The 13,544-nt window shown below is 36.0% G+C and overlaps 1 protein-coding gene across 1 annotated transcript in view; it reads right to left on the bottom strand.

The window, feature by feature from the left end:
* The window catches only part of LOC475575 (A disintegrin and metallopeptidase domain 3-like), a 233,712-nt gene that overhangs the window by 77,036 nt on the left and 143,132 nt on the right, over positions 1-13,544 (bottom strand). The window contains exon 10 of the mRNA XM_038559192.1: positions 9,131-9,209. Within this exon, the coding sequence (XP_038415120.1) occupies positions 9,131-9,209 (79 nt within the window). The remainder of the gene's footprint in view (positions 1-9,130; positions 9,210-13,544) is intronic.

Raw genomic sequence — 13,544 nt, 5'->3', positions numbered from 1 at the left:
TCAGTAGAAACTTCAAAAACGAAATAAAAAGCAAAGAACACAAAGAAAAAAAAAACAGAAGAGATCATCCAAGTACTATGCCACAACTACAAAAGAGCTTACATAAAGATAATTAGAATACCAAAAGGAGAAAGGAATATAAGACACATTTGAAAGCAATGACTGAAAATCTCCCTGAATTAATATCAGACACCAAATCACAGTGCTTAGAGGGAAATTTATATTATATTCAATACACATATTAGAAAAGAAAAAGTATCTAAAAACCCTAATATAAGTTTCCACCTTAGAAAACTAGAAAAGAACAAATTAAATCTAAGGTAAGCAGACAGAAATTAATTATAACAATTTGAAAAGAAATTTAAAAGGAAATCAATAGAGAAAATCAATGAAACTGAAAGGTGGTTCCTATCAATAAAATTACTGAACCTCTAGCCAGGTAAACTAAGTACAAAAGAGAAAGGACATTAGTTACTCATATCAGATCTAAAAAAAAAAAAAAAAAAAAAAAAAAAGCATAATTCTACATCTCATGCCCATTTAAAGCATAATAAAGTCATGCATATGTCTTCTTTGGTGAAATGTCTGTTCATGTCTTCTGCCCATTTCATGATTGGATTTTTTTGTTGTTGTTGTTTCTTGGGTGTTAAGTTTAATAAGTTGTTTATAGATCTTGGATACTAGCCCTTTATCTGATATGTCATTTGCAAATACCTTCTCCCATTCTCTAGGTTGTCTTTTAGTTTTGTTGACTCTTTCTTTTGCTGTGCAGAAGCTCTTTATCTTCACCAAAGAAGACATACATATAGCCAACAAGCACATGAGAAAATGCTCCACAACACTTATCAGGAAAATACAAATCAAAACCACAATGAGATACTATCTCACACCAGTGAGTATGGTGAAAATTAACAAGACCGGAAATAACAAATGTTTGAGAGAATATGGAGAAAGGGGAACCCTCTTGCACGGTTGGTGGGAATGTGAACTGGTGCAGACACTCTGGATAACCGTGTGGAAGTTCCTCAAAGAGTTAAAAATAGAGCTACCCTATGACCCAGCAATTGCACTACTGGGGATTTATCCCAAAGATACAGATGCAGTAAAAGCCGGGACACCTGCACCGCAAAGTTCATAGCAGGAATGTCCACAATAGCCAAACTGTGGAAGGAGCCTTGATGTCCATCAAAAGATGAATGGATAAAGATGTGGTCTATATATACAATGGAATACTACTCAGCCTTTAGAAACAAATACCCACCATTTGCTTCGATATGGATGGAACTGGAGGGTATTTTGCTGAGTGAAGTAAGTCAATCGGAGAAGGACAATCATCATATGGTTTCACTCATACAGGGAGTATAAGAAATAGTGAAAGGGATTATAGGGGAAAGGAGAGAAAATGAGTGGGAAAAATTAGAGAGGATGACAAACCATGAGAGACTCCTAACTCTGGGAAATGAACAAGGGGTAGTGGAAGGGGGGGTGGGTGGGAGGATGGGGTGACTGGGTGACAAGCACTGAGGGGGGCACTTGACACAGGATAAGCACGCGTGTTATACTATATGATGGCAAATCAAATTTAATAAAATATACATATACATATAAACACAATAAAGGAAAATGATGAACAACCCTATGACCACAAATTTGAAAATTTAGATGAAGTGGGCACAATTTGTTAATCTTCTATGAAAGACATAGTTTGTTAAACTTCAACAAGAGGAAATAGACAATATGAATAGGTATATATCTATTAAAGAAATTAAATAAAAACAATAACCTTTGAAACAGGAATCAGCTGGCCCAGATGGGTTTCACTGTCAAATTCTACTAAAATTTTAAGGGAGAAATAATACCAATTCTCTAAACACTCTTTCAGGGTATAGAAGCAGAGGCACTACTTCAATTAGGAAGGTTTTTTTTTTTGGGGGGGGGACTTTTACTTAGATTTACTGAATTAGCACAGCAGTTGCAGGAATGCCTATCTCCTTTCTTGCTCTGTATTTAAGCAGGTGTCAATGTCTGGTCCTGGTTCACCCTCATCCTGGGGGTTGAGATGTTGGTAAACCAGCTCAAACCTGATAGGTCCCCCAACCTGAGCCATCCCTGGGCTTGACTTCTGCCACCTTGCTTCCAATTGGGAGCTCCACTGCATGAAGCCCCCAGGACCAGAGTAGCCCTGAGAGGGGCCACTTTCTGGGTGACCATAGAGAATAACAGCCAGGAATCCAGGCCACCGTGGCCACATCCCACACAGGAATGGAAGAGGGGCAGATGCCAGACAAAACTGCCTGGGCTTTTCAAAACAAATCTCAAAACTGAACTAGCTTTTAATGCTTCTAAAAAGATAAACAAACAGTGGGTCCATTACTCTAATACCAAAATCAGACAAATACATAAAAAAAAACTATGACCAATATCTTTCATAAATATAGATGCAAAAATTCCTAACAAAATATTAGAAAACTGAATGCAACAGTGAATAAAAAAAATTATAGACCACAACTAACTGGGATTTACCCCAGATATGCAGAGCTGGTTCAACATTAAAAAATCAGATAATGTGGGCAGCCTGGATGGCTTAGTGGTTTAGTGCCACCTTTGGCCCCGGGGCATGATCCTGGAGACCCAGGGTCAGAGTCCTGCGTCAGACTCCCTGCATGGAGCCTGCTTCTCCCTCTGCCTGTGTCTCTGCCTCTCTCTCTCCTCTCTCTCTTTCTCTCTCTCTCTCTCCTCTCTCTCTCTATTTCATGAATAAAATTTTTTTAAAAAATCAGATAATGTAAGTAATCACTACAGGTTAAAAGGGAAAAATCAGTCAACTGAACTATGTTGCAGGGTACAATGTGAACATACAAAAATCAGTTGTGTTTCTATTCACTGCCAAACTATCAGAAAAAGAAATTAACAAAATAATCCCCTTACAATAGTTCTCAAATAATAAAGTACTTAGAAATAAATTTAACCAAGAAGTTGAAAAAACAGTACACTGAAAACTATAGTACACTGATGAAAGAAATTGATAAGGACACAATGATTAGATATCTTATGTTCATGAATTAGAATTAATAATGTTAAAATGTTCACACTACCTAAAGAAATGAACAGATGCAAAGTAATCCCTATCAAAAATTCAATCGTGTTTTTCACAGAAGCAGATTAAAAAATCCTAAAATTCTTATGGCACCACAAAAGACCCCATATAGGCAAAGTAAATGAGAAAGTTGAAGTATCACACTACATGATTTTACCCTGTATTAAAAATCTATAGGTCATTATAACAATATGCTCCTGGCATGAAAAGACAGACCAATGCAGCATATTTGGGAGCCCCGATACAAATCCATACATAAAATGTCAACTCATCTTTTACAGGGATGGCAAGAACACACAATGAGAAAATGATAGTGTCTTCAATAAATGTAGTTGTAAAACTGGTGATATTGGACCCCTATCCTACATCATTTACAGAAATGAACTTGAAATGGATTAAAGACATAACTATAAGATGTGAAACTATAATAACTAGAAAAAACATAGGAAAACATGCCTTAATGTTGGCTTAGCAATGATTTTTGGGGTTTGATAAGAAAAGAAAATTTTTAAAAAATGGGGATGCATCCAACTAAAAGACTCTTCACATCAAAAGAAACAAATCACAAAATGAAAAGGCAAAATATGGAATAGGAGATACTTATAAACCATGTATTTGATAAGGAGTTAATGCAAAATACGTAAGAAACTCAATAGCAGAAAAATATTTTAAGTAAAAATTGGCAAATAAGAAAAAAATAAATGAAACACAACAGACAGTAAGAGAGGAAAAGACAGACAAAATAACTGCAAAATAAACACAAAACAATTAACAAAATTTTAATAGTAAATAACTTCCCTATCAATAATTAATTTAAATGTAAATAGATTAAATTCCATGAACAAAAGACATAGAGTGGCTGAATAGGAAACACACACACACACACAGATATATATATATAGATATATATACACACACACAGTTACACACTGGGCATTGGAGCCTAATTAGAAATAAAACTTTTAAAAATCTAAAAATAGAAGAAAGGTCAAAGTACTAAAAATAAAGATTAGAGCAGAAGTAAATAAAATGGAAAGAATAAAAGAAAAAGAAAGAAAATAATAGAAAAAAATTGTGAAGCTAAGGGGTTTTTTTTAACTCGATAAAATTGACAGACCTCCAGCTACATTAAGAAAAAAGAGAAAACACAAATAGACAAAATGAGAAATGAAAGCAAATTAAAACTGATGTCACAGAAATAAAAAGGATCAAAAGAGAATACTATTAACAATCACACACCAACAACTGAATATGATAGAAAATGGACTTGTTCTTAGAAACATAACAACCGGGGCAGCCCAGGTGGCTCAGTGGTTTAGGGCCGCCTTCGGTCCAGGGCGTGATTCTGGAGACCCGGATTGAATCTCACATTGGGCTCCCTGCGTGGAGCCTGCTTCTCCCTCTTTTTTTTCTTTTTTTTTTTTTAATTGGAGTTCAATTTGCCAACATACAGCATTACAGCCAGTGCTCATCCCAAGTGCCCCCCTCAGTGCCCATCACCCAGTCACCCCAACCCCCCGCCCACCTCCCCTTCCACTACCCCTTGTTCATTTCCCAGAGTTAGGAGTCTCTCATGTTTTGTCACCCTCACTGAACCTTTCACGCATTTTCTCTCCTTTCCCTTTACTCCCTTTCACTATTTTTTATATTCCCCAAATGAATGAGACCATATAATGTTTGTCCTTTTCCGATTGACTTATTTCACTCAGCATAATACCCTCCAGTTCCATCCATGTTGAAGCAAATGGTGGGTATTTGTCATTTCTAATGGCTGAGTAATACTCCATTGTATACATAGACCACATCTTCTTTATCCATTCATCTTTTGATGGACACCGAGGCTCCTTCCACAGTGTGGCTACTGTGGACATTGCTGCTATAAACATCGGGGTGCAGGTGTCCCGGTGGGATTGAGTCCCATGTCAGGCTCATGGAGCCTGCTTCTCCCTCTGCCTGTGTCTCTGCCTCTCTCTCTCTCTGTGTCTCTCACATTATTAGCAAATAAACCTGGTCATGAATAAAAAGAATTGTATAGCAGGACCATGTTGTAGCTTTTCTAGATATGCAATATTGTTTTCAGTATTTGATCATCAATCAGTGTAATCCATCATATCAACAGGCTGACAAAGATTTATGTGATCTTATCAACTGAAGCAAAAAAAAAAAGGCACTGGGTACAATTAGACACACACTTTGATATAAAAAAGTCTTAGAAACCTAAAAATGGAGAATGTCCTCAACTTTATAAAGAATGTTTAAAAACAACCCTACAACTAACATTATCCTTAATGGTAAAGAGTAAATAAATTTTCCTTAAGATTGGGAACAAATGAGGATGTTTTCCCTTCCTATTGTGATTTGAACAGTACTGGAAGTTGTAGCAAGCACAGAAAGGCAAAGCAGTGAATAAAAGCACACAGATTGAAAACAAAAAAAGGAAAAATTTTCAAGTTTGTAAATGACAGGTCTATGTAGAAATCTCAAAGACTCTACCCAAAAAAATGAAAACAAAACAAAAATCATCATAGAATTATGTAACTTCAGTAAGTTTGAAGGACATGAGAATAAAACAAAATGCGTTTCTGTATAATAACAAATATATAAATACTGAAAATACAATACCATTTATAATGGCAACAATAAAATTAAATACTTTGGCATAAGCCTTAAAAAAAGATATGTACAGAATCTAAATGCTAAAATTACAAAATGCTAATAAAAGACATGTAAAAAAAGACCAAATAAATGGAGAGACTCACTGTATTCATGGATTGGAAGACTCAACATAGTGAAGATGTCAGTTGTCCCCAAAATGATGTATAGGTTTGACATAATGTCTATCACAATCCTATCAAGTTTGTGTACATAAAGCAGTTTAGTCTAAAATTTGTATGAAATATCAAGAATAGTCTAAAAATCTTGAAAAATAAAAATAAAGTGGGAGAAATCACTATAGTTTACATAAATCCTTAATATGTAGGTAAAATAAAAAAGACAGCATGATAATCACATAAGTATAGACCCATAAAGGAATTGAACAGATTGAAGAACCCAGAACTATATCCACAAAAATATGTCCTACTGACTTTCTGACTTAGATGCAAGAGCAATTTAATGCACAACAGTCTTTTCTATCAATGATGTTGAAACAAATACACATCCTCAGTCAAAAGAATGAAATTGGATTCAAACCTCACACCTGATACAAAGCTAATTGTTCACTTTTATATCAAAGTGAACAATTAAATATAAATGAAACTACAAAATTTTTAGGAAAAAAAACCAGAATCTTTAAGAACTAAAGTTATATGAAGTTCTTAGGTTTGATAACTAAACCACTACTCATCCAAAGTTGATAAATTAACCCTCAACAAAATTTAAAATTTCTGATCAATGAGAGACCTTATGAAATGATGAAAAGGTAAATTACAGACTGAAAATAAATATTATCAAATCACATATCTGGCAAAGAACATGTATTTAGAATACATAAATTGCTCAAAAGTCAACAGTAAAAAACCAACCAATCCAATTAGAAAATGGGTAAAGGATATTAATAGACATTTCACAGAAGATGACAAATAAGCACATGAAAATATGTTCAACATCACTGGTCATTAGGAAAATGCAAACCAAATTACATGAAAAAAATCACTACACATCTATCACAATGGCTAAATTTTTTTTTTAATTGTGATAATACCAAGTGGTGGCAAAAATGCACTCTTTCTCTCTCATACACTGGCATTGGAAATGTGAAATAGTAGAGCTACTCTGAAAAACAGTTTAGTAATTGAACAGAGGTTTGCTGGAGGGGAAGTTGGTAGGGCTGTAGGGTAATTGGGTGATGGGTATTAAGGAGGGCACTTGATAATGAACACTGGGTGTTATATGCAACTGATGAATCACTAAATTCTACTCCTGAAAGTAATAAAACAGTATATGTTGACTAAATTGAATTTAAATAGAATTTTTTAAATTAAATAAACTCACACTTATCATATGACCTGGTAATCATATTCTTGGATATACATTCCAGAGAATTAAAAAATTATATCCACACAACAAATTGCACATGAATGTTCATATAAACATTCTTTTTAATAGCTAAATTAGAAACAACAAATATCTCTCAATAGGTAAAGTGTGAAAACATTTAAACCTGGCATGGGAATGTAGTTATTAAGAAACTCAATTTTTTAAGTAGATTTCAAGTGATTGAGATTTTCTATTATTTCTCCCCTCAATTTTGATGTTACCCTTTCAAAGAGGTTGCCCATTTCATCTAAATTATCAAATTTATTGACCTAAAGTTTTCATAATACTCCCAAATATTTTATCTTCTGTATGACTAGTCATATCTCCCTTCATCCCTAATATTGATGGAATTTGTTTTTGTTCTGGGTCAGTCTTACTAAGGGTTATTAATGTTATTAGTCCTTTTAAAGAATTAAATTATGGGCTTAATTTTTTCCTATTCTTTTTCCTTTTTCTATCTCATTGATTTCTACCCTTATCTGAATTATTTCCTTCCTCTACTATGCTTTAACCCTTTATAGAGTATTTCATATTGTATTGTAATTAATTTGATGGCAACCTTCCTTAATCCTCTTGTTGCTGAGTTTTAGCCCTCGGGGTACGGAGGGTGATAAGAGTATCTCTTACTCTAAAGCTTGGTCTTTCCTCCTAAGGATTAGGGTTCTGGGCTCAGCTGAATGTCTGGGGTTTTAGCAAAGTCACTCTACTCTGTCCAGGCTGAAAATCCAACATCTCCTGATTCTGTTGGACAGTTAGTATTACCTCCATCTTACTCTCTGCTCTTCAGTAGAGTCTTACCCTCTTCAGTAGAGCACACAGGCAGCCTAATCGTTAGTCAAGGACGTAAGGACAACTCCCCTCCCTGCAAAAAATTCATACATCTGACGGCCCCTCTCTCTGGTCCTGTGTCATCCCAGTTGAAGCTGCATCAGCAGCTCTGGTCCAAAATCTGCAAGCTCTGCTTGGTCCCAACTCCCTATGTATGCTATGGTTGAGACTTTATCCTCAGTCAGAAGGGCCAAGTTGAATGTGACTCACCTTCTGGGTTCTCTTATCTCTCAGAAAAAAAATTTTTCCTGATCTGCCTATTGCCAAATGTCTCAGAACAGGTGTCTTTTGTATTTTGTTCTGTCTTCTACTTACAGATGGCGACAATGTTGCAGTAATTATTTTTAATTTTATTACCTCTCAACTGCAATATAGCAATAGAATTTGACCCTTCACTTGCATTTACTTCTTGCCAATCATCTGTTCTCACAAAGTAAATAACTCACTAATTTTCTCAGATACTTAAAAATTTCTTGAACCCTATCTGCAATTTCAGATCAATACAAACTCCTATGTTTCACACGTGAACCTCTTCAGATTCTGTACCCAATATGCTTTGACATCCTCACTCTTTCCATAAGGCGGTTCTTTCTATTAGGTCTTTCCGCAAAGTGATTTCCACCACTTCCTCCATTGCTCAGGTCCTAGGACATTTCAGTTAAAATGACTCTGTGTTTAGGGGATTCTTATTCTTAGCTCCTTAACCCACTTTCTCTCTCTCTCTCTCTCTCTCTCTCACACCCCTGCTAATACTTCTGATAGTTTAAACGACCTTTTTACGTAAAAGATTCCTTGAGTTCCAAATGTGAAAAGCAGTTGTTCCTTTCAATCTGCCTTCATAGTAAAGCCACATTACATTTGGGCTTCTGATCTGTTTGCCCAATCATACTGTGGGGTAGAAAGCATTCTTTTTCTTCTTGCCAATGGTATCTTAATGATATTTAAAAAGTAAATCTAGGGGATCCCTGGGTGGCTCAGCGGTTTGGCAGCCTGCCTTTGGCCCAAGGCGTGATCCTAGAGTCCCGGGATCGAGTCCCACATCAGGCTTCCTGCATGGAGCCTGCTTCTCCCTCTGCCTGTGTCTCTGTCTCTCTCTATGTCTCTCATGAATAAACACAATCTTTAAAAAACAAAAAAGTAAATCTACACAGCATAAAGAAAACTTACCTTTTCAAAAGAAGAATCTGGATACAATTTTCCTAATTTGTTGTATGCATACACCAGGAAATGAGGGTCTAAAAATGACCTAATTCAACCAAAGTAATGACACTTCATGTAATAGTAACATTAACAAAACCAGAGTCATGAAATTAAAATTTTCATTCAATTTTACAAGCTCAAATATCCAAAAATTAAATGGTCTCCTCTCTCCATTATCTCATTTGCATTTTGATAGCATATTTTGTATGTAATAAAAAATAATAAGCAGCATAATCAGATAGCATCAGGGACATCATAATGACATAGATTTATGTATACTAGAAACCAGGACTTCTTGATTCCTATGGCAAAGTTTTCTTTTAGATTCAACAATCAATCTCATTGCATAAATATGTTAGCTAATATTTGCTAACAAATAGCCATAGATTGATAAGAAAAAAATATGCTTTTTCCAATAGTTTCCATGAAATTATACCATGGTAAAAATACGCTCCAAATTCTCAATGCCTCAAAACAACAGTGAATGCTCTTCACAGTTTATTGCAGGTTCAGCTCCATCTGCCTTCATTCTGGAACCTGGGAAAAGACATACCTTCTACCCCTGGAACATACCTTTCTTTGTAGCAGAAGGCAAAAAAAAATTGTAGAAGCACACAACAATTCCTAAAGCCTTTGTTTAGAAGCAGAAGACTAGGAAACCTGAGGGCATGATCCCGGGGTCCTGGGATAGAGTCCTGAATCAGGCTCCCTTGCCTGGAGCCTGCTTCTCTCTCTGCCTGTGTCTCTGCCTCTCTGTGTGTCTCTCATGAATAAATAAATAAAAAAAAATCTTAAATCTTATTTATTCATGAGAGCCACAGAGAGAGGCAGAGACACAGGCAGAGAGAGAAGCAGGCCCAATGCAGGGAGCCCGACGCGGGACTCGATTCCGGGTCTCCAGGATCACACCCTGGGTGGAAGGCAGCGCCAAACCAATGAGCCACCCGGGCTGCCCAGTAAATAAAATCTTTTAAAAAAAGGGGGGGGCGGGTGGAACATATACATCTTCCCCAGCCTCCCCACTCCCCAGGTCTTGGATCTGTGTTTATGCCTGCAAAGCCAACTTCCTGAGTTTGTGTTCCCCCAGGGCCCCAAGGTTAGAAGTGCCCTGTCCTTGATTAAATGCTCTGCTATTGATGCTCTGTGATTCTTAGTACTTTTGAAAAAGAGATCTTATATTTTCATTTCATGCAAATCATGCAGCCCATTCTATGGCTATGTGACTTTGGCCAAAAAGATGCTAGCTGACTTGATTCAAACAGAGTTTTGAAAAAGCTCTCCTGCTTTTGTATTTTTCATCTTGTTTGTCTGCCATCCCCATGAGAATATGCTTTGATCAGCTTTCTGGAAGATGGAGACAAGTGGAGCACAGTCAAGGTGCCCTAATCATACCTAGATCAGTCAACATTCAGCTGAATGAATGAATCCAGAATCTAGCTGAATGAAAGAATCCTAGACCATTGAGCAAGCAAGCCTGGTCACCATTAGCAGAACTACTATTGTTACTCACACATAACCCATAAGTGTGAGCAGTAGATATTTACTATGTTAATGTGTGTGGTTCTGTTTTGGGGGGTTGTGCTTTTTGTGCAACAGTTTGTATAATATTTTTCAAGATTCATTCATACTGATGTGTGCAAAATGATAGTTTTAAATATATAACTATCAAATAAATATATCTCATTTATTATTTATTCACCCATATTTATAGCAAGAAAAGGTGTATTGTGGATATCCTTGGCCATGACTTCCTGGGCACCAGTGAAATTGATGGGTTATAAATGATACAATTCCCAAGAGTGCTATATACCACCCACTTTTACTTGAGGGTTTATACCAGTTTTTGCTTTTGTCAATCATTCAAAAGCATTTTTGTTCTCTATCTTATCAACAAAATTAGTATCTTCACTTATTTATTTTTGTTAATTAATGGATAAGAAATGCTATTGTAAGGCATTTTAATATATGCTAATGCTTTATTATGCTTTATTTATTTTTGTTTAAAGATCTTATTTTGATTTATTTATTTGAGAAAGAGGGAGAGACCACAAGCTGGGAGAGCTGCAGAGGGAGAGGGAGAAGTAGTCTCCTTGCCAAGCAGGGAGCCTGACTGAGGTCTTGATCCCAGGACTATTACCTGAGTCAAGGGCAGATGTTTAGCCTGACTGAGCCATCTAGGCACCCCTTATTCTGCTTTAAATAATGCTTTTAATATGTTTTAATTGTTGTTTAGGAGTATCTTTTTGAATATTCACTGACTACACTAATTGAATTTCATTTCCAATGTTTTGTTTTCTCCTTGCGTTTTTAGTTTTAATCATTTGTTTCGAGTTATTGTCAATCCATGGTTTATCTGTTTAAATTTTTTCTTCAAGATCAAATTGTGGGAATTTTTATTTACTGTAGACGTCAACCCTTTATCTGTTCTCTTTTTTTTTAATTTTTTTTTATTTATTTATGATAGTCATAGAGAGAGAGAGAGAGGCAGAGACACAGGCAGAGGGAGAAGCAGGCTCCATGCACCGGGAGCCCGATGTGGGATTCGATCCCGGGTCTCCAGGATCTCGCCCTGGGCCAAAGGCAGGCGCCAAACCGCTGCGCCACCCAAGGATCCCCCCTTTATCTGTTCTATATGTTGCACAAACACTGCCAGCCTGTTGTCCTCCCCCCTTTATCTTTGTGGGATTCATTGCTATAAAAGTGAAATTTTTATGTAATCATATGTTCATTATTTTTATAGGTTTTCAGATTTCTCTCATGTCTCTCATATTCTGAACTTGTATCATAATATTATGATAGTATTAAAAATTATTTTATATTTAAGATGTAAAATCTTTCAGTATTTTACAACTGTATTGCATTTTCCAAATTTTACCACTGCTTCTTTTTTTTTTTTAATTTATTTTTTATTGGTGTTCAATTTACTAACATACAGAATAACCCCCAGTGCTCGTCACCCATTCACTCCCACCCCCTGCCCTCCTCCCCTTCCACCACCCCTAGTTCGTTTCCCAGAGTTAGCAGTCTTTACGTTCTGTCTCCCTTTCTGATATTTCCCACACATTTCTTCCCCCTTCCCTTATATTCCCTTTCACTATTATTTATATTCCCCAAATGAATGAGAACATATAATGTTTGTCCTTCTCCGACTGGCTTACTTCACTCAGCATAATACCCTCCAGTTCCATCCACGTTGAAGCAAATGGTGGGTATTTGTCATTTCTAATAGCTGAGTAATATTCCATTGTATACATAAACCACATCTTCTTTATCCATTCATCTTTCGTTGGACACCGAGGCTCCTGCTTCTTTTTTTATTTGTGATTTTATGCTGACTTGATTATTGTATATTTATTCTACTTTCACATTGTTTTCTTCAGATAGACTATGCAAATGGCATGTTTTCTGGATCTGTGCAGAAATATGCAATGTACCTTTTGTTCTCATAACTGAATAACATCTTGGCAGTATGTAGAATTTTGAGTCCTATTCCTTTGCTATTAATTTTTATAATACATGAAATAATTCATCTTATATCAGTTTTCTAGTGTGTGTTTTGTACATTTGAGTACATGTGCATGCGTACATGTGTGGCTTTACATTCATCTTCCCTAACGTGATAAATCCCTTAATTTTTCATTTTAATTTTAAATCACTACATATTTTTTAAAATTTTATGGAAATCAAAAAAATATGGAAATCTATAGTTTATTCCTGGGTCTTATGGATCTGCCCTCTTTATAGTATAGTTTTCCTCCAACTATTTTCAAATCTCTATTTTGGCTGTGTTTTTTACTACAAAATTTGTTCTCTCTATTGACTAAAACTAAGTTGTGTCTTTTTAATTATGCTTGTCAGGAATCTGTTGAATTTCCTTTTCCTGGGAGATGCTTCTGGATTCCCATTTCAACCACCTCCATTGACATGCTTAGTTACAAAATATGGCTCTGACCATATTCCAGGTACTCACACCTAAAGCAACCCAAGCCACTCAGCATTGTCTCTGAATACATGTGGGATATGGTCTGATAAATAGCAGTATTTTTTTTTTCTGGGAAGCTCTCTAGTTTTGTTATTTGGATTGAGGAAAGGAAGAGCTGTCAGGAGTGATAAAAGATGAAGAAGCAGATCTGAAATGAGAAGGGGTGAAAGTGCACATTCCATGAATGTGCTGGTCTCTCTTTGATTCTGGCCCTGAACTGCCCCTTGGTGTTTGGAATCCTTAAGAATCCCAGTCTCCCAGCAATAAATAATGGTGTCAGGCTGTACCATAACAATCACTATCTTCTCTGCAAGATGACACTTTGGTACCACTTATATGAAGTTTGTCTATAGAAATCATTTAGCTTATGAAATTTGAGCAAGGGACTAATCTTCCAGA

Source organism: Canis lupus, chromosome 16 (genome assembly GCF_011100685.1).
Source record: "Canis lupus familiaris isolate Mischka breed German Shepherd chromosome 16, alternate assembly UU_Cfam_GSD_1.0, whole genome shotgun sequence".
Lineage (NCBI taxonomy): Eukaryota > Metazoa > Chordata > Mammalia > Carnivora > Canidae > Canis > Canis lupus.
Note: the sequence above shows the minus strand (reverse complement) of the source record. Positions and strands in the feature narration are given on the sequence as shown.